Below are 22,283 nucleotides of genomic sequence, written 5' to 3' on the forward strand. Positions count from 1 at the left end.
AAACGATGTTTTATCACTTTTTTAAAAAAGGCATGTTTTTTAATTTTTTTTCTAAAAATTATTTTTGAAAATGGTTTACCAAAAATGTTTTATTGACTAAAACTTATTTTTTTATTTAAAAAAAATAAATAAATTTTAAATAGAATACCAAACAGCCTTAAGAAATTAAGAAAAGAGAAGTGTGGTTTTCTCAAAAGACCAACATTTTCTCAAATAAAAAAATAAATAAATTAGGCGTAGATTCAATTTTGAACTGCCATTCCAACTAAAGCCATATAGCTGTTTAGATTTTTATTCATTCCAATCTAATTTTTTAGGCTGATGTCCAAAATAGAAGCTCAGAACTTGAGAGTTAAAATGGAAGGTATTATCTGAATTGATGATTTATATCCTGGAGTATTTAGACACAATCGCGTCACATTAATCCACTTTGAGAAAGGAACGCAGAAGGACCCGCGAAGAATAAACACAAATGCTTTAGTAAAAGTAAAAGTAAGAAACCTTACTTCTTTTGACTTCTTTTGGTAATTAAAAGAATAAATTAAAGCAGGCCGATATGCAATTTATCATATATGTCGACAACAATTACCAGCAAAACCACTACAAGATAATATATATATATATATATCTCCAATTCAATCTGACTGTGAGTGGTTAATTATACTTGTTTCGTTCAGTATTTCTTTAATTTGTTTGTTTTCAAGTATATATGATAAGGGAAATGCAAGGTTTGTTGATGTGGCAAGATCTTAGCCATAGAAGAATATTTGAAGGCTGAGATTAAAAGCCTGGTACAAGTCTGGTACCAACCAAAGTGGTAGAGAATCCGGGTCCAAAAGGGAGGGACGAATAATAAATTAATAAAAAGAGCAGCACAGAACACTAAATGTCAGTGGTTAATTACTTAATTATACTTGTTTGGTTCATTATTTATTTGGTTTGTTTAATTGTATGATGAGTTGAGAGATCGAGCTAGAATGGCAGGTGCTACATTGGTCCCTGGTGCGATTGTTGTTCAAGTCCTGAACGAAGATAACTATGAGGACTGGAGTGTACAGGTCAAAACCTACTTGATGGCTGATGATCTTTGGGAAGTTGTAGAAGCCACCAGCGAATCTCCTCCGAAACCAGAAGATGCAGAGTTTAAGGCTTGGAGAAAGAACAACGCCAAGGCTTTGCATGCTATCCAGATTTCTTGCGAGCCTGAAACTTTTTCTTTGATCCGTTACAAAAGCACGGCCAAAAGTGCTTGGGATACTTTGGCAGCAGAATTCAAATCACCAAACAGCCCAGGTATCTGGCTTTGTTTTCTTTTTTGGGTCAAAGGTATCTAGCTCTTATTTTGTTAGATTTAGGACACTACCAAACATCCCAGGTGGGCTAGGTATCTCTCTCGATCTATCAAAATAAGGAATTAATTGGGACTAATAAATGACTATTTCTGTAGTGACAATTAGACCCCGTTCGGTATTTTATTCAAAAAAAATTTTTTTTTTCGAAAACAAAAAATTAAATTTTAATCAAGAAAACGTGTTTGGTAGACCATTTTCAGAAATAATTTTTTAAAAAAAATTCAAAAACATGCATTTTTTTTTAAATGATAAAACATTTTTTTTTAACTGTCATCATTTTTTAAATTTAAAAATTATTTTCAAAATTCACCAAACAAATTTTCAAATTTTAAAAATTAATTTTCAAAATTCACATTTAAAAAAAATCTTAATTTTTGAAAAAAAAAAATTTGAGTAAAATACCAAACGGGCCCTTAATGATTCCTTGTAGTTTTAGAGACAAATACATCGCGATACGAGGTTGATTTTCTGTCAAATTAGTAGTTGGGGTTAATGGATGCATGGTACATAGACAAAATTACTCTTACACGAGTGAGCTCGTTACGTTTACATTTATCAATTTCACGAAAAATCGATTTTGCCCTGCAGTTGTAGACCTTAAAAAATACAAAGGTATTATTGTTAATATTTAAGCTATATAGACGAAAGCGAAGAAAGTGTCAAATTATAAGGACAGAAATAGACATTTGGTCATAATTAAAGGGAAAATGACCAATTCCGTCTCTATAGTTTGGGTATGTTTGTTTCAATGAAGTCAATGTAGTTAGGGTTTGTTTATATATAATTAAGAGCAAATTGAAAAATTTGTCAATTTGTTAGAGTGGACATTAGTTCTTTAATAATGTTTTAAGACAATTCTTTATGCATAACAGATTTTAGGCATAATAAATTCACATTTTCATCTAACAAATTGACAAATTTTCAATACGTGACAAAAACACTGCCAAAATTGTCTGGGATACTTTGGCTGCGAAATTCAGGTCAGGATTACTAAACAACCAAGGTCTCTCTCTGTATGCATATATATATATATATATATATATATGGGAAGGGATCATGAGACAACTAGTTTGACAAAGGTTTTAACATTGTTTTTAAGCCTTTAGATCTTAAAGTCTTTGTCAAACTAGTCGTCCCATGATCCCTTCCCTTATAAATATTAGATTTCTAATAGATCACCCAGATTTGTAGTTTGTACAAATGCTGCAAAATTTCTTATCCTTTATGACGGTAATTAATTAAAAGAGTATGTAAGAATTATTAATTCCACGTTTTCAGGAAAGAGTACATCTTTTCACACCTCAACCATTGTGGAGAAACAAGCAGTGGAAGGCTCGAAAATTCAAGCAGAGGAAGACTCAGAGATAGGAACACAGGAAGACTTCAAGACGGAAGAACAACGCACTGCTGGTATATATTAGTTAGTTATATATATCTCAGTTGACATATGCTCATCACAATTAAAGAATTAAATTTTTTTCAAATTACATTTTTGTCCCTATAGTTTCAATTATTATTCACTTTCGTTATGTGGTTTCAATTTTCTACAATCTTAATCTTGTACTTTCATAAAGATCACAATTAACTAAAAAATGTTAAACCTTGTCTATTTTGAAGACAAAAACCCTAAGTGACACATTTGTTAATTAACCTTGTCTATTCAAGATAACAATGTCCAAACAGGTGTGTGCCATGTCAAATTTTTGTTTTCAAACTAGATGTTATTTGGACTTGATGGGATTGTTATGAAGTACATGACCAAAATTTTAAAAATTGAAACTATGTGATGGAAAGTAAAAAGTGACTGAAACTGCAAGGACCAAAAATGTTATTTGGTCTTGTCTTTTTTTTTTTTTTTTTTTTATAAGTAAAAAGGAAACCCGTTGGGTTGGGTCTTCTTCTGTCGCTGGCTTGTGTCTTCTTTTCCAGCTGACTTGGGTCTTCTTCCTCAGGCTAGCAAGAAAGTATGAACCATGTAGGATTAGGATTTAAGAAGAACAAATAAACAACACATTAGGATTAGGAAGAAGAAAACCCAAAGAAAGAAAAAGAGGGAAACATTAAGGTCGAATGATCTCCTGCTATAGCTTGGGAACTTCTCCCTCTAGCTTCCTGAAGGAAATTGGATCAATATATAAACGTTATAAGACTGTTTATCACAATGGGGTGGTGTCTTTAGTTAATTGGGAGAGAAACTTTGATAGATGAAGAAGAAATAAAATGTTTGTTATTCTATATAAAGTTATGTGTGGTTGGATTCCTATTTATAAGGTCCAACCAACACAACTTCTCATAACTAACAAAGAGACAACTACTTGTATAGACATATCATATCACTTCATCACTCAAATGACACATCTCTTGATTATGTGTGTGTTGGTGTATCAATGTTATGGTACTCTTTCACACATCATATATATGCACCTTTTTGTGAAAGCCATATCATAATGATCATTATTTAACACTTTCATCTTCTTCTCCCTCCATCCAATAAAATTACCTGAATGTAGAGTAAATGTAGAGGTTTGTCTTTAAGTTATTTATCTTTTACGCTCAATTAAACATTAGTATAATAAGAAAAATACACTTGACAGTACATGATGTACATCCGAATAATGCCAACTATGACTTCCGCGAGTATCAACCTTTCTTCCATGCTGTGAGATGTGGTGATTGGAATTATGCAAGGGAGTTTATTACCAGACATCCTAATGCAATAACAGCAAGATTTCCAGATTCCGGTCAGACAGCTCTTCACATCGCAACAGTTGCTGGCCAAGTGCATATCGTACAAAATTTGGTACAGTTGATGTCAGTGGAAGACTTGGAAATAAAAGATACGACGTTTGGTAAGACAGCTCTTGGTATTGCTTCCATGATAGGAATCACCAAAATGGGTGAATGCATGGTTACAAAGAACAAGAATTTACTTAGTATTGCTGATAGTCGCAATAGGATTCCAGTTGTCTCAGCTTCTACATTTAACAATTGGGATATGGTTCGTTATCTCTACTCTGTCACTCCACTTGAAGATTTAATGCCTGAGAATGGCCGTAATGGTGCTGCACTTTTTTGCCATTCACTTTATTCCAAAACATTCGGTAAAATTTTAAATACTACTATCATTATTCATTAAAATTGGAGCTTCAAATTTTTTGCCGCATATATAATTCTTGTTTTCTCTACTATATATAGATATTGCATGGGATCTACTTCGGCGGTGCCCACCTTTGATCATTTCTCAAGACCACAATGGGGTATACCCTATATTAGCATTGAGTCAAGTGTCTTTTGGATTCCCAAGTCGAACGCCGCTCAAATTCTGGCAACGATGGATCTATAAATGTTGGTATTGCATTCTCTTTATTTTCCTATTAATTCTTTGTCAATATTATATTGTATTTAATACAACATTTATCTAGTTGCTCCTCATCTTCTGTAACTTTTTAATCCAATTTTACCCGAAAGAAAACAAAATGAAACACTATATACAAAAACCTAGAAACAAAAAAATGACATGAGTTTTTGGCAACCGAGTGGCTCGCCCTGCATGTAGGGCTGCCCTTTGGTTTGGTTTTTATCGAACCAATCGACTAAAGATCAAAATTTTTTGGTTTTGTAAATCGATTTTCACAATTTGAAAATCGAAAAAAGTTGGTAAACTGACCGATTACCAAAAAAATCGAATCGATTATTATCGGAAAATTGAAATATTTACTGAAAAAATCGAAACAATTATCGAAATTTAGTTATATATATATTTATATAATACTATTATGTTAGGAAAATTTTCAAGTGCGGACGTTCGCACTTGAATCGGACTGATAGTAAGATAAATACATATAAACTAAATATAAAAAAAATATAAATATATATATAATGTTATCCAGGGAGGAAAATTTTGAAATTTAAAATTTCGTTTTTTTGGGAGGGGAAAATTTTATAAAAATACCATATAATTTTCATTTTGATTTCGGAAAATTTCGCCGAAAACCTCGAAATTTCGACAAAATTTTCAAGACCAAAGGCAAAGGCAAGCCGGGGTGGCGGAGACCAAAGGCAAAGACAAGCTGGCCTCGTCGCCAGCCGTCGCCGAAGGGATAGGAGGAAGAGATCGGCGGAGTCGCAGAGAGAAGAGATTCGGCCTCAGGGGAGAGAAGAAATCTGAGAGGGAAGGAGGAAGGAGGAAGGATGAGGGAGGAAGAGGGAGGAGAGAGAAGAGATCAGGGAAGGAGGAGTGGGAGGCGGACTGGGAGAGAGAAAGATGAGGTTAGACTTGAGAGAAATGAGCAAGCTGCTGGAGAGTCAAGTCACGGGGGAAAAGTGGAAAAGGAAGTAAAGAAAACAAAAACAGAAAAGAAAAGAAAAAGAAAAAAAAAGAAAAAGAAAAGAAAAGAAAAGGAAGGAAAATAAAATAAAAAAAATAAAAGAAAAAAGAGAAAATAAAAAGTTTAAGGTTGATTGGGATTTGAGGCCTTTGGGCAATTGGAAAGAAAAAAAAGGATTTGGGGATTGATTTGACTGTTTTGGGGTTTTGTTTAGTTGTTTTTAAACCCTAATATATTTCTATATAAAAAATAATTAAAAATACCCTAAAGGGCCTAAACCCTAATATCATATACCATATCTTAAACAATATAAAGTATAAAGAGTATTAGAGTATATAGGGTTTAATATTAAGATTTAGTGTATAGATTATAGAGTATAAAGAATATACTAATTTCATTTAACAGTATTTGCCTCTAACACATATTATATTCATTTTATATCACATAAAACCTATTATATAATTTGATTTCTTCAATGTTTTTTATCAATGTATTAGATAATATGTTAAATAAATTTATGGTAAAGTTTCATTCAAAATTTTCATATTTTGATAGCAATTTCTATCGTTTTTGTCTAATTTTGTCGAAATTAAAATTTTAATCGAAATTTCCATCGAAAATTTCCTCAAAATCGAAATTTTACTCCTTGATGTTATCATATTAATATTATTAAAAGTGTAGGTTAAGATATATAGTCATTCTCTAATAAAGTAAAGGTTATCATTTTTAGGAAAATAAAAACCTTATTGTTAGGTAAGTAATGCATATATATATATATACATATCATACATAGTGTTCATATTTGTCGGTACACATACATACTAAATAAATATGATAGATACTAATATGTATTATTAAACTACTTGTACTGGTATATATTCTTTGTAATACTAATATTAATATATATTATTTCTATTAATACTAGTACTATACTAAACTATCCATACTACTCGTTTAAATATATATCTATCTAATATTATATGTTATGCATCAAATTTAATTAAATTTCAATTTATATTGATATATAATTAGTATTATTATGATTAAACCGAAAATGAACCAAAGATGTACTGAAAATAAATCGAAAAGTATTAGCTAGATACAAAAATTACCGTAATCGAAGTTGACAAAAAATTACCAAACTGAAAAATACCGAATTTGTTTTGGTTTTGGTTTTGGTAAGACCCATTACCTAACCGAAGAGACTGACAGGCAGCCCTACCTGCATGGCACCTCCTTCATTTTTTGTTGAGAAAGCCATAGTGCTCCCGCCACCTGCAACAAAGGGAGATGATCCACCGTAAGGGTGTCATGATGCCTCCTGGCCAGAGGAACCTCATGGTTTGCAGCAATGTCAATGTCCATAGTGCTGGGCCACCACGGTTGAACATTTTTGGCAAACAAAAAGATTATGTTGCTTGTTTGTTTGTTTGTTTTTTTTTTTTTTTTTTTTGGGAAGATTTTGTTGCTTTTGTTAGAGAAAAATGATTTAATAAAATAAAAGAATAATAAAGGATAAAATAATAGTTTGGCTAATTGTAATTATATACCCCAACTTTGGGTTCATTTACAATTAGGTACACCATCTTAAAAAACTGGCATTAAGGTACCCCTAGTACGAATAAATGGCGCTAAAGTACCTCCGTTAGTTCTTCCGTCAACAGCTCCGTTAAACGCCTATGTGGCGCTGACATGGCCCACATGGACTGCAAAATAGTGACGTGACAGGGCATAATGGTAATTTTGTATCTTTTTTTTGGACAAAAAAGTTAATTAAAAAACAAAAAAAAACTGCAAAAATGAAAAAAAAAAAAAAAAGTGTGGCTAGATGGATGGGAGGGGGTGGGTCGGAACGGGGGGGAGGGGAGGGAGGGGGTTGGATGGGTGGGTCGGAGCGAGGGGAGGGATAGGGTGGGTCGGAACAGGGGGAGGGAGGGAGGGGGCAAGGTGGGTTGGAGCCGGGGGGGGGGGGGGGGAGGGAGGGGGTTGGATGGGTGGGTCGGAGCGAGGGGAGGGAGGGGGGAGGGGGTAGGTCGGAGCGGGGAGAGGGATGGGGGATGTGGGAGGGGTGGGTCGGAGCTAGGGAAGGGAGGTGGGTTGCCGGTGCTGGTTTGGTGGCCAGGTGTTGGGGGATGGAGGGGGCTGGGTTGGGGCCTGGGGGGGGGGGGGGGTGGACGGGGTAGGTGGCGGGTGTGTGGTGGAGGAGGGGAGGGTTGATTTTTTTTTTTTTTTTTTTCATTTTTCAGTTTTTTTAATTTTTTTTTTTATTAAATTTAAAATTGTTAAAATATAAGATTTTTTAATTAATTTTTTTGTACAAAACAAAAGATACAAAATTACCATTATGCCCTGCCATGTCAGCATTTTGTAGTCTATGTGGGCCATGTCAGCGCCACGTAGGCATTTAACAGAGCTGTTAATGAAAAAACTAACAGAGGTATCTCAGCGTCGCTTATTTGTACTAGGGATACCTTAGCGCCAGTTTTTGAAGATGGTGTACCTAGTCGTAAATGGACACAAAGTTGAGGTATATAATTGCAATTAAGCCTAATAGTTTATTTTTATTTTAATGAGGGCCAATGGAGAAAATTTAAGTAGGCAATTATCTCGGCCCCGAAATGATGAGGGACCTCAAATTTTTTTATTTTGTTTTTGGAAAGGAATATTGTGCTCTAATGATAATTGGAATCAGAGTTCATAGCATGAGTAAGCCATAAAGGAGAATCATCAAACCAAAAATTACACCCAAATTTTATATACATATATTTTAGGGTCCTCAAATTTTATAAATATTTTATATACTTATGTACTATGTTAGACTCATCTATGAACATAAAGAGCTATAGGCTCCATTTTATAATTCTTCTAGAATCACCAGAATCTCATGATCGACCTTAAACAAAAGCACCATATTTTCTCTCCCATATTTTATTGACAAAAGCATGTGATTAATTGATTAAGTGTGATATTATCATCCACGAGAAATAGAAAAGCATCAATCATTCTGATGGGGTGAAGTAGGTTTATACTAGACACGTCACATAAAGAATTGCACTATAATGGAAGGATAAAATTTCTTGAACAACTCAAGGTATCATAACAAAAAAAAAAAGAAAAAAAAAAAAACTGAAGGTATCCAACTCCCTATTTTCCTACTTTCAATTCAAGCAAATTAGCTAGCTTAAGTTACTTTCTTATTTCCTCTTTTAAAATTGATCTTGCTTCAAAGAAAATGTTTAATTAATGTATTGAATCAGCTAATTGTGTTCTTTTCTTGATAGGTATACCCATAGAACCTGCAGGTGGCGTCAATGATATTCATGGAAATGTTCAAATTCTAGAAAATAAACAAGGTAATCAAAGAGATATCATTTCCTCAGGTATGTTAATTAATTTTTACACCTTCGATTTTTTCTTTTGGAAAATATTTACACTAATCTGTAAATGATAACTGATCATAGCGCGCATGTTTTATGAGAGTAAAAATCCAATGAATATCTATGCTATATACTCTTCTTTCATAGACTAGAATTAAGACATGTTTGTTGTTTTGCATTTCTAAATCTTATCTTTGCCAAAACGTTTTAGGAGAATAATTTTTGATATTTCATTATCTACATAAGTGATATTTACACATGGTTACATATATACCTAATGACATAAGGAAAAATAATTACAACCTACAATATTTTACAACCTAGACTCACACTAAGACTCACCCTGAGGTTGATGCATAGATATCACACATGACCAACTTATAGTGAGTCAAGAAACGTCATGCTAGCTATTGCTTTAGTAAGCACATCCACTAGTTACTCTTTGGACTTCACAAAAGGAAAGCTAATGATCCCTGCTTCGAGATAAAATGTCTATCAATCTCAATATACTTAGTCCGATCATTCTGAACAGGGTTATGAGTAATATCAATTGTTGACTTATTTTCACAATGTAAATTCATGATCCTTTTTTGTTTATAACCCAAGTCAGTTAATAAGTTCATTAACCAAAGCAACTCACAAACACCAAAAGCCATACCTCTATATTTGGCTTTGGCACTAGACACTACAACAAAAATGTCGATAGATATCAGTCGTGGACTGATATCTATTTGGGTAGTCGTCTGATATAGCGCGTCGTGATATCTAATGTTCACATTTTAAATATCAGTTTTAAACTGATATGTAAACATTGTTTATATATCATTTTTGATATTATTTCTGATATCTATAAAATTCGAATATCAATAGTTCTGATCAATACATATCGTATTTGAGGTATAATATGATATAAAACCATGATATCAATATCAGGTTTGAGGTAGAATATGATTTAAAATCTTGGTATCAATATCAGGTATATGATAAAATCTGATATGTAATCTCGATATCAATATCAGATATGGAACATACTCTGATATCTAAATATTGTTTATATATCAGGTCTGAGAGAAAATCTGATATCAAAATGACATAACATTTCAGTTTTTAGACCAAAACTGATTTGGAATGTATGATATATATTAGTTTTTTTTTCACCTAAAAAGCATATCAATGAATTAAATATACAATTGTGCCTGTATTTTGAAATGGCCTGAAATTTGTGCAAGTATAAAATCTTTCATTCCCATATATTTCATATTTTAAGCACCAATAACATTCAAAGTACCCAAAAAGGGATTACAATATAATATCCAACAAGTAGTTCTATAGTTAAGGAAATACATAAAGAATTACTAAGGTATGACTGATGGTACTAATTTGAAGATACAAAAGCTGACAACTTCATCTAGCTAGTGGAGTAGAATCATTCACATCTTAAAGTTGTGTTGATTGAGACTAAATATACATAAGCTCTTCTCATGAACACTAGACCTGCAAAAGCATAATGCAACCCAAGTGATCTGAATGTGTCAACAATTATGTTTGCATTCTCCTTGTAGTAGTCAACCATAGTGGTTATAGCCTGAAAATGTAAAATTTTTTTACTTGAAAGATAGACCTTGCAATGACTAACTTGGAACAGAAATGGGATGTAAATTCTAACCTGGTAACCTTCTGCAGAAAGGCATGCTAGTCCTCCAGCCTGAGCAATATTTGATGCACCATTGAAGCAGGTACACACTATGCGGTTATAATCCTTTATGACTGGAAATCCATTTGCATACAACAACTCTTCAGGGACAACCGTCCAACCAAGGCGGACCCCTGTGAACCCAGCAAATTTGGAGAAGGATGAAATTTCAATTGCAACCTGTACACAAAATTGGCCAAAAGCAACTTCCAGTAAGAATCAGGTTGTGGATTTGCTGTTGTCAAACACAAAATGATATATGGTGGTGAGAACTGAGAAACCTCTCTGGCCCCAGGAATTTCATAGATTGATCTTGGGCTTTCATCTGATATATAAGCAGCATATGAGGAGTCATAAACTATTATTGATCCATTTGCTTTTGCAAACTCCACCAGTTGCTTTAGTTGCTGCTGTGATGCAGCATTGCCAGTTGGATTGTTTGGAGAGCAGAAAAATATGATATCTGCCCTTGAAGCAGTTATTAAGTCCAGAAAAAAATTATTCTCAGGCCTACAGTTCATGTACTCAATGTTCTTATACTTCCCGGTACGCTCTTGAAACTTGCCTGCTCGACCAGCAATGACACTAGAATCTATGTATGCCTATCCCAAAACATAGTACATCAATAAGGTATCCAGCAAAAACGTTCAATGTAGCCTTACTTTACTATCCAATAACAATAGTCATTGGAGCATAGTTATAACGGAAAAGGAAAATAATATTGACAGTGAGATGACAATGAATCATTTTCATTATGTCTCATCTTGATTTAGAATTTTAAAGGAGCAATATTAGGTTAAGATCAGATTTGTTTTATATTTACCGGAAAAGAAGGGTCTTGCACAGCCACTGTCACATTGGATCCCAGAAGCATCTGCTAAGGGGGCAAAAGTCAGAACTCATACCAGATATTTTGCCTTCGAACCTAAATAATAACAGGTCTTCACTCTTATCCAATTAGATTTGCTACACATCAAGTTTTTCTTACCTGAAGGCGAGAAATGTCACATTGTGCACCATCTGATACAAAAATCTCATTGCCCTCTATGCCCATATTCTTGTAGAATGTTTCTGCAATTTCCATCCGTAATTCCTGCACCAAAACTTACTAAATTTTAGTCACTAAAGGAGAAAAGAAAGTACAACAATGTAGTTCATAGTATCTCAAAGAAGGATGAAAATATCTACTCCTCATCATGTCTGATGATTGTACTTTTTTGATTCCTTTGATTTACCACTGATAATAATTCTGTCATCAACATATTGCAATAGGCTTTTTTTTGGTTCACACATGCTTCATAATTTGACTTAATAAATAAATGATATGCTTACTTATGGGGAAGGTAAGTTCAGGTTCAAAATCAATGACATGAATGATGGTGACAACCAGGCTATGCACCAATACGGTTGATTTGGTTTAGGAGAAATTATAATTTCTTCTATCAATCAAGAAGCAAAAATAAAAAAGAAAAATCAGAATAAACACCAAAAGATTACATCCTACCGTATGGCCTTGCTCAGCTCCATACCCTCTGTAACCTTGAGCTGTTGATAAAGCATATGCTTGCTGTAAGAACATAATATAAGAGCTTAATATTCATCAGACTAGAAACTAAGAAAAAATAGCTCTTTACAATTTAGCATATATATATATATATACACACATATCAAGCATAAGAAAATGTTAAGTTTGTGTTCTCTCTGCTTCTTTCAACTCCATCAAAAAGAAAATTGAACAGAAAGGTAAAATTAAAATCAAGCAATCGAAAATATTGCTGTGCTACATGCTCTCACTAATTTTCTCTGATCATGCAAGTCAAGGCTTGCGTATAGCAATGAGTTTTATATTTCTACACTTTTACTAGCAGGTTATAAAAAGAAGACTGAGGGGATGAAGACATGCACTTGTCACGACTGTCCCAAATATTGGATTATAGAGGAAATGATAAATAAAAGGACAGTTGAACTAAATAAGAAAACCAACAATGAACTTTATTATGGAAAAAGTAATATCAAACACAACCAGCATATTATTGCTTATAATTTGTAATCAAGTCAATCCCTCAGGCATTGGCTCAAGTGGTAAAAGGGTTGCTGCAGTTTGAATGGATTTTATTTTCAGATTTTACACGGCCAAAAAAAACATTATATACAATAATCTGGGAGCCACTAAATTACCTTAGCCATAGCAAATGTGATTATGTCTGGTATAGGTTCTGTAGTATCACCGATACCAAGTCTTATTATCCTTTCATGTGGGTACTTCTGAGCATGCATAAACTCGCGCTTGAATATCTGGTTAAGAGACCATATGCAATGGTCTTTAATATTATTAGCTAATATACTGAACAAATGGTCCAAGATTTAAAACAAAATCACAACAATACACACAAGGAAAGAAAATATAGTTTGCTTTAACTTCTACATGTAAAGGAGGAGAGGAGACGGCCTTTAATTTGTGGTTGGAACATGTACGTAAAGGTGGTGCTATACTTTCTATTATAATGAAAATTTACAACTTTAGGCTATTTTATTTAATAATAAACCAAAATTGCTGCACATGAAATACAGTAAAGAAACTTTGGATCCAAATCAGTTTCACTCATAAGACAAAACAGTTTCACTCATAAGAAGTGTCAAAGTGCCAAGCACTAACTCCTCAAGAGTATGATTGATATTAAGCACTTACAAGAGTATGATCAAAGTGCCAGGGATGCTTGAGCTTTTAAATCCTCAATGTCAAAGTGCCAAGCACTAACTCCTCTATGGTACTCACTCTGATCAAGGGAATACAAGATGACACCACTAAAAATTAGAGAAAAAGAAATTGTAAAACACAAATTAGCTATCAAGTTTACATGACTGAGCTCTGAATGTAAGATCCTTTGACCATGTTTAACTCAAGATTATGTAAAAAATAACAGCTTCAAGAGACGTCTCATACCTGTGATATTGCCTCTTGCTCTGCTGAAGGCATTTTCTTCGACGCCAGTTGTGCTGCATCTTTAATCTGCAATATCGTAATATCTTAGCATTTCATAAATTTAGTATACCAACACGTGTGGAAGAAAGGAAGCGATATAAAAACAGTATGACAGCTAACCTGGAGGGCCTTTACACGATTCCAAAGTGGTGGCAAGTCTGCAAACAATTTCTTTACACAAAGCTCTAGAGGTTTTGCATGCTTGAAAAAGGAGTGTTTTAACAATTTCTCTGCTGTTGGCCTCTTTGTTTGATCTTTTACCAGGCACATTGCAACCATCTCTTTAAAAGACTGATCACGACTGGAAATACTCTAATTAGAATATTATTCCCTAAGCGAAATACAATATAAAGAAGCAACTACAGTTGAAGCCTTTGACCACTTACATACCAATTAATGATACACAATGCACTAATATATGCTTTACATACATTAAACACATATATGCGTCAATATAATTGTCCATCTAGAAAGAAAACCAATACCTTAGAGAACTTCTTATCACGATCATAATCCTGTCTCGGAGGGGCATTCTGTATGGTCATGAGGAGAACCTATGAGAACATACAAAGAGAGTTTGATATGTCAGAGGTTTTAATAAAGCACTACCATGTATTTGTATACATTCTAGTTAAACACCCTTGTAACAGAATTAAGTACCTTCATTGGAGGGTATTTTGAAAATGGTGCATGACCATGGGCCAACTCCAATGCCGTTATACCAAATGACCAAATGTCAGCCCTGTACAGGAATCATCCAACAGAGAACTAAGAAAATAAGCATATAGGAGCTTCTTTTGAATTATAAATTACAGAACAGAACTTTACAGGAATCATACAACAGAGAACTAAGAAAATAAGCATATAGGAGCTTCTTTTGAATTATAAAGTACAGAACAGAACTTATCATTTGCTCAGCAAATCAAGTGACGAAGTTAGTTTTTTAAGCAGATAATACATTGAACAGATGCAAGAATAATGTGACTTCTTCTAGTTATTATGAGAAGGTTAGATGATGTAGAAATAGGGCCGTACAGGGAGCCTCCCTAGCCCCTTATATAGGGGTAATACGTCTTAATACTATCTATTATGTGGCATGTGCATGAACACATATGTATAGATCGAGCATTGTTTTACTGTCTTCCATTGTTCAACAAATTGTTAGGCCTAGTTAATATCAATTCAAAATGTCCATTTAGAGGGCAAACCAGAGCACATTTAATTATTTCCTCAAAGAAGTGTCTGTAAAATTTGAGTGCATCGGGAACACGCACACACATATTCATTCTCAAATCCAAATTGGGCTTTTCGATTCTATTAACAATTTAGCAAAACGGAGCCAACAAACATGTAGAGGATGAAGAGAAGATTGAAATCGATACCTGACTCAATGGAATTGGCCGCCGGAACCGTCAAAATCGCGTCGAAGCCGCCGCTGGCTTCTTGGCGTCGATTCGCCTTGTACAGTGGTCCGATGAACAATCGGAGGCCACCAACATGTTCAGAACGACGACAGCTTCAAAACCCACAAGGCCTGGCATCTCAACTTCGCCGGGATCGATGGATTGCCGCAGGAGTGGACATCGGCCCTGTAGCTTCGATTCGCCATGATCAGCGGTTGTTTGGGATGGACAGAGACACGAGGATGGAGAGTAGAAGAAGACGATCGAGCCTTTTGGTGGTACTCCCGTCGTCGTTGGCCTTCGGACGACAACGACGACGAATTTTCTGAGGAAGATGATCGGCGCAAGAGAGAGAGGAAAGAGGCGAGAGAATAGAGAGAGAGAGATATGCGGGTGAGAGGAGAGAGAATATAAAAAAAGATTTGGGTTGTTTAAATTAACACTAGATGCGGAAATACAAAAATTAGGTCAATTGATCTTAAGATATCAGTTGACATGTTACAGTGATATGATAAAAATATATAAGAAAAAGTAAAAAAAATTTATATCAGGTGTTTGGGTGGATGGGAAAAAAAATTAAAAAATGTAAACTTAACATATTAGTTGACAGTTTAAACTGACGTCTTTATAAATTCTTAGAAAAAAGAAAAACATTATATATCAGTTGATAAAAACCATGTGATTTCTAATAGAGTTTAGAAATCAGCTAAAAAATTATCTGATATTATAATTTTTACAATATCAGTCAACTTCAAATCTGATATAAAATTGGTGATATCTATTGACAATTTTGTTGTAGTGAGATCTTGCTACAACCAGTTCCTTCTTACTCCCCCAAGTAACAAACTTTCCACCTAAAAATGTGAAGTTTCCAAAGGTAGCAAACCTCCTATTGTTAGCTGAACCTGCCCAATCTACATTTGTATAGCCCTCAACAGCAAGATAACCATGTTTAGTAAGCAAAAAACCCTTACTTGGAACAGATTTCAAATACTTCAAGATAAGCTCCATAGTATCCATATTACATGGAGCATGCATAAAATGGCTTGCCACATTTACTGCATATACAATAACAAGTTGATGTAGGACAAGAGATGAGTCAATTCGTACACAAAAAGTTAAAGAAATTAAGTCGATTCAAAGTTAGAAACAAAAGTCCAAAGTTAGAAATTCTAGCACAAAAAGGTCGTTGCGCATTGCTGAAACGATCAAAGGTTGTTTTTCTATATATTTCGGGATGACGTAACTTGGTGTAGAAATGTCCGATTTGGGCCCATAATATATTGATTCAAGGGAAACGACGAGATTTACAAGACTCATAGTTTTACTATGAGATCGTTCAATTTTTGGCCGAATAAGATTGTTTTCCTGGTCAAATAAGATTTTTATAGTTTTAGTAGTTTTTAAGATATTTCTAATTTTTTTGTTTCCTTTTCCAATTAGGATTGATATTGGTTTGCTTAATTTGTTATTAAGGATTTCCTTTTTATGTTTCTTAGTAGGATTAGGGTTTGAAGCTTATATATATAAAGGCATAGCTTACTTTGTAATCGAGGATTATTTAGTATTTTTATCAATGAACTCTTTGAGAATTCTCTCAATTTCTTAGTGGACTCCAGATTATCAATTTAGGGTTAACGTTTATTTTCCCTTTCACGAATTTGTTGTGTCACAAGTCTTGTATGAGATAAGTTTAATCCTCCCTAAAAGCTAGGCCTATGATAGATGAATCCAAACATTTAAACAAATTGTGATTCTACTCAATGGAGTATACTAGCTTAAAACTAAGCATTCTTGTGTTAGACAACAAGTCAAGTATATATTTATGTTGAGATAGGAAGATCGATCTCATTCTTAGGTCGAGCTACATCAATCCCAAGGTTTAAGTCAAGAATTGACAACAAACCTTACATATTCAACTATTCAGCTTGAAAAAATCAAAATAAATGAGATTTCATACCCTAGGAACATAAAAATCAAAGTGAAAAGCTGTTATTGTCAAACGGTAGCAATAACAAGTTGTTACTGTCAAACAGTAGCAATAACAGGTTGTTACTGACGAACAATAACAACCAGAGCCTTACTTACATTTTCAATTCTAAGTTAAGAATTGACAGCAACCCTAACACTTTCAACCATTCAACATATAAAATAAAAAAAAATCAAAATAAGTGAGATTTCTTAGCCTATAAGAACATGAAAATTACAGGAAAATATTGTTACTAACAAACAGTAACAACCAAAGCCTCACTTATATTTTCAATTCTATATGGACAACAATAGTTTAATTATATAGTATACGTACCATTCAATAGTTTATTAGTAAGAAATTCACCATTGTATTATGCAGGTAGTAGCTAAGAAACATGTAGGTTATTGCTATAAAGTACATGGGTAGTGACATGGCCGGGCTTGAAAAGCAGATTGGAAGTGGCAAATATGCATATAAAGTGGCTAAAAAAGATATAGAAATTAGCTAGAAAGTCCATATACAATGGCTACCAAAAGAAATTGATTGCTAAGTAGCAAGTTATGGTTGTTACTGTTTGACAGTTGCAACATATAATCTTTTAAAATATTATTAAGAAATGAATTTTTAGAGTTTTGCATGTGTTTATGGTGGCAAAAAAACATAGAAACTAGTTAGAAAGACCATTTTTGAATGCCAATGTTGACTTTTGCAGCAGTTTTTTTAAGACATGGTATTTGTTACTGTCTGACAATGGCAACCTATCATCTCTTAAAAGGACATTGAGAATGAATTTTTAGAGTTTTACATGTATTTACAGTGGCAAATAAGCATAGAAACTAGTTAGAAAGACCATTTGAATGCACATGTCTAAATGCTTCAGTTTCTGCTAGTTTCTATAAGTTATTTTGTACAAATTAGTGTTAGTAACAATCATATATATCAACAAACATTGGTTCAAATTAGTGTCACTCAAATGAAGTAGAGTCTCCTGCTGCACATCCACAGGCAGATTACCTTTTCACAATTACACAAATGCAAAATGAGAACAATTTAGAGGCATATTAGTTCTATACTCAAACAAATAAATAATTACAAAATTGTAAACAATTTTAACAAAATTTAACACTACATTGAAAAGATTGCAGATATATTATAGATTCTAAAACCACATATCTAACTTTAAACATGAATTCTCAAAATAAATTGAATTTTTATACACTAATTCAACCAAACTAGGCCAATTCACTAACATTATACATAACTTATAAAACCTACAAATGAATAAAACCTAATTAAGTTAACCTAATCAGATCCACACTGGAGATAAAACGCTAGAAAGAGAAATTACCAGAGAGAGATCGTAGAAAGGAGAGATCGCCGGGGACAGAGATCACTGGGAGAGAGAACGACAAAATGAAAGAATGATGAGGAGAGAGACGAAAAACAATATTACACAGAGACATTGACACATAGAGAGAGAGAGAGAGAGAGAGAGAGAGAGAAAAAGAGTGAGAGACATGAGCTGCTTTGAACAATAGGTGATAATCAAATGATTCAAATGAATGGCAGGAACTGTTACACATATTAGGGCAAAAGTGGAAAAAATTATTTTAAGGGGGGGACTATTCAGACCACCCAAAAGGACTGAGTTGACCACCCTTTCATTTTTTTGCCCCTGCATTAAAAAAAAAAAAAACTCATTTTTCCAATTTGGCCGGCCACCCATCCCCACCGCCAACGCAACCCCACCCCACCCCCGATCTCCCTTCTCCCTTTCCCTTCTGTCTCTCTGCCTCCCTCCCTCTCTTCCTTCTCTCTGCCTCCCTCCTTCACCGGACCACCATGGGTGGCTAGTGCGACCCCATAGACCTCCAGATCGGGGGTCGCACCAGCCACCCATGGTGGTCCGGTGAGGGAGGGAGGCAGAGAGGGAGATGAGAGAAGGAGGAAGGCAGAGAAAGGGAAGAGAGGGAGAAGGGAGATCGAGGGTGGGTGGGGTCGCACCGTCGATGGGGAGAGGTGGGATCGACCAGCAATGGGGAGGGGTGGGGTCAACTGGCAATAGGGAGGGGTGGGGTCAACCGGCAGTAGGGAGGGGTGGGGTCGCGCCGGCGGTGGGATGGGTGGCCGGCCAAAATCTGAACAAATTAGTTTTTTTTTTTTTTTAAATTCAGGGGCAAAATAGGAAAAAAAAAGGACAAAAAAAAATGAGAGGGTGGTCAACTCAGTCCTTTTGGATGGTCTGAATAGTCTCCCCCTTATTTTAAACCCAGAGGTCCAAACATAATGTGGACGGGTTAGGAGTTAGTGGGCCTACTTAAAACAAATAGGCTCACTAACTCATTTTTAACTGTTATTAAATTAATATCAATTGTACGCTGTCTTGAGTTTTGACTTTTCTTTGTATATTAATCAACACTAACAAAACTGTAAGGGCAATAAAATCCTAACAAGGAGGATATCATAACTATTGCCTATGAAAGCCGAGCTCATATTTATGGAAATGACAATAATTGCAATCTAATCAAGGAAAAAATAAATTAAGAAAAGAGTTATGTAAACAAGTTAGCATTTTTTTCCCTTTTGCTATTCCATATATATACTTAACATATTAAGAACTTTTACCAACATATTATTTTGGATTTTCACACAGTGCCAAGATTCTTGCAAGGACTTGTTTCGAATCTCCTTGAGCTTTTGGGTACGCTACATTCACATTATTATTGTTGTTTTTCTTTTTCCTTTTTTGGTTTATTCTATATTAACTATCAGTTATTTTAAATTGTAGTTATATAATATTGTTTTCAATGTCAATCTAGGAATCAAACAAATATACAAAATGAAAGTGACCCATGTCCAGTTTCAAAAGTTTCTAGATCTCGTGTGCGAAGAGATTAAATATGTGACATGGAACGAAATACATGAAAAAGGTTTATCTCCAGCGATCTTCAATGCTGTTAAAGAAGGGATTTATGAGATTATTATTTCTGCATTTAAAGCAAATCCAGATCTCATTCCATACACTAATGTTCAGCGAAGGAACGCATTTCAGTACGCCATTGAATGTCGTCAAGAAAAAGTTTATAACCTTATATATGGACTCTGTAATAAAAATATGATTTCATCTTTTACTGATGAGAAATTCAATACTTCGCTACATATAGCAGGGATGTTGTCGCCATCTGCACAGCTTAATCGTATTCCAGGTGCAGCTTTGCAAATGCAAAGAGAACTACAATGGTTTAAGGTCATATTCTCACTCTATTTTTGAATTACTTTTTTTTTTTTTTTTTATCTCATATGCTACTTTCTCTATATTCTCTATCTTCCAAGCACAAGGTTAATTCTCATCCAATGGAAACTCTGCTACCCTTTATCCTATAGCTGAAATATTCCAAACATACCATCTTCTTATACTCACTGGCACTTGGATATATTCTAAATACTTCTTAAAGCCTTCTATGAATTTGGTTGGTAAATGATTCTTCCATCTTAATCGGCACAAGATGGACACCACAATCAATGAACTAAGCTCTTGTACCACTTGTGTGATTAAACACAATCCCTAGATCAAATCATTCTTCAACCCTTGTTATTAAAATAGGCAAGTAATACAAAATAAATAGGGTAAATTACTAAAAAGTCCATTTTTGAGTCTTTTATACAAAAAAATCCACTTAAAAAGTTGGAATGATAAATAATTCCACTTTATACAAATAAAGTCCACATTATATTTTTTTCCATGAATTGTTTTGTACAAAAAAAAAAAAACATAACGTGAACTTTATTTGTACAAAATGAACATATTTATCATTCAAACTTTTTAATAAATTATTTATCAACAAATTAACTACTTGTTTAGAAAGATCAATTGTCATGTGCCAATTAAGAGACTAGTATATAATAATAGCAATTGCTTTCTCAAAAAAAGAAATAATAATAACAATTGCAAATCCTTAATCCTTTTGCGAATTGACGAACGGTGGAACGGTAACACCAATAGTATTCAAACTAAGCTTAAACAATTACAATTATGCAGACTTGCCTAATAGTATGGAAATCCTGATTAAGGTATTTTTGTAATTATTTACTTTTTGGTCAGCATTCAGAAACCTTCTTTTCCCATATCGTCTAATAGTTTGGATTCCATGGCCTCTGAAAATACAAAGTTGAAGGGTAGAGTTAGTTACTTCCTTGTCACATTGACGTATAAGTTTTGGTTTAATGAAATGCAGGAGGTGGAGACTATTTTACCTCGCATGTATGGTGATTTTATAAATTCAGATGGTATAACACCGCGTGATGTATTTACCGAGAGCCACAAAGAATTGGTGAAGGAGGGAGAAAAATGGATGAAAGAGATGGCAACTTCTTGTACAGTTGTAGGTGCTCTCATTATTACCACCATGTTTGCTGCAGCATTCACAATTCCTGGTGGAAACGATGATCATGGCTTTCCCATATTCTTACATAAAAACTTGCTCTCAATTTTTATAGCTTCAGATGCTATAGCGCTCTTTTCTTCCACAACTTCGGTATTGATGTTTTTGGGAATCCTCACTTCACGTTATGCAGAAAATGATTTCCTCAAATCCTTACCAACAAAGATGATAATTGGCCTTTCCACCCTTTTTATCTCTATTGCCTGCATGACTGTTGCCTTTTGCTCTGCCCTTTTGATAATGTTTCATGGAAAAACATGGATTGTTATTCCAACCATTTTCCTTGCTAGTGTTCCGGTCACCTTATTTGTTTGGTTGCAATTTCCCCTTCTTGTTGAGATTTTCATTTCTACTTATGGAGGGGGAATAATCGATAAGAAAGTAAAGCCGTGGGTATACATTCCTGATGCTAAGTGATGTGTTCTTTATTCTGCAACTTCTAAAGCTTGTATGTAAAATACAGACTGTACAATTTGAGATTTATTTTGGGTCGTGCTGTCGTGCAATACAAACCCAATGTTCAATTTCCATTTATTTACTCTTTCGAAGATATAATTGGATCAATTAGAGGGACAAAAAAAAAAAAAACTTTTGAGTCGGTACGATGTTGTACACCTGTTTAACAGTATTTGGTATGATTGTTATTAGCTTTTTATTTTTTTTTTTATTTTTTAGATTTAAAGAGAGATGGGATTGAACTTGGATGCAGACGGCAAACTCTACAGCCCTTCTA

At 34.2% G+C, this 22,283-nt stretch overlaps 2 protein-coding genes across 7 annotated transcripts; one reads left to right on the forward strand and one right to left on the reverse strand.

The window, feature by feature from the left end:
- The first annotated feature begins 909 nt into the window (after positions 1 to 909).
- LOC147291311 (uncharacterized) lies at positions 910 to 22,131 on the forward strand. The gene is made up of 8 exons (XM_086235919.1): positions 910 to 1,293; positions 2,631 to 2,762; positions 3,947 to 4,453; positions 4,548 to 4,697; positions 8,962 to 9,033; positions 19,762 to 19,809; positions 19,928 to 20,355; positions 21,344 to 22,131. The coding sequence occupies exons 1-8, from the start codon at positions 978 to 980 to the stop codon at positions 21,965 to 21,967; spliced, it is 2,277 nt and encodes a 758-aa protein (XP_086092045.1). The 5' UTR covers positions 910 to 977; the 3' UTR covers positions 21,968 to 22,131.
- Positions 10,277 to 15,522, reverse strand: LOC147291312 (putative LL-diaminopimelate aminotransferase, chloroplastic). 6 transcript variants are annotated; one of them, XM_086237972.1, is made up of 13 exons: positions 15,116 to 15,522; positions 14,394 to 14,475; positions 14,219 to 14,287; positions 13,854 to 14,024; positions 13,695 to 13,760; positions 13,440 to 13,527; positions 12,929 to 13,045; positions 12,255 to 12,317; positions 11,739 to 11,843; positions 11,574 to 11,624; positions 11,032 to 11,352; positions 10,724 to 10,930; positions 10,277 to 10,642 (listed from the first exon to the last, which is right to left on the reverse strand). In XM_086237972.1, the coding sequence occupies exons 7-13, from the start codon at positions 13,025 to 13,027 to the stop codon at positions 10,484 to 10,486; spliced, it is 1,005 nt and encodes a 334-aa protein (XP_086094098.1). In that variant the 5' UTR covers positions 13,028 to 13,045; positions 13,440 to 13,527; positions 13,695 to 13,760; positions 13,854 to 14,024; positions 14,219 to 14,287; positions 14,394 to 14,475; positions 15,116 to 15,522; the 3' UTR covers positions 10,277 to 10,483. The 6 variants fall into 6 exon arrangements, with proteins under 6 accessions (XP_086094098.1, XP_086094094.1, XP_086094096.1 ...); XM_086237968.1 differs by having other exon boundaries at positions 11,574 to 11,627; XM_086237970.1 differs by having other exon boundaries at positions 11,574 to 11,627; positions 12,929 to 13,071.
- Positions 22,132 to 22,283: the final 152 nt, after the last annotated feature.

This window comes from Dryas octopetala, chromosome 3 (genome assembly GCF_963921425.1).
Source record: "Dryas octopetala chromosome 3, drDryOcto1.1, whole genome shotgun sequence".
Classification (NCBI taxonomy): Eukaryota; Viridiplantae; Streptophyta; class Magnoliopsida; order Rosales; family Rosaceae; genus Dryas; species Dryas octopetala.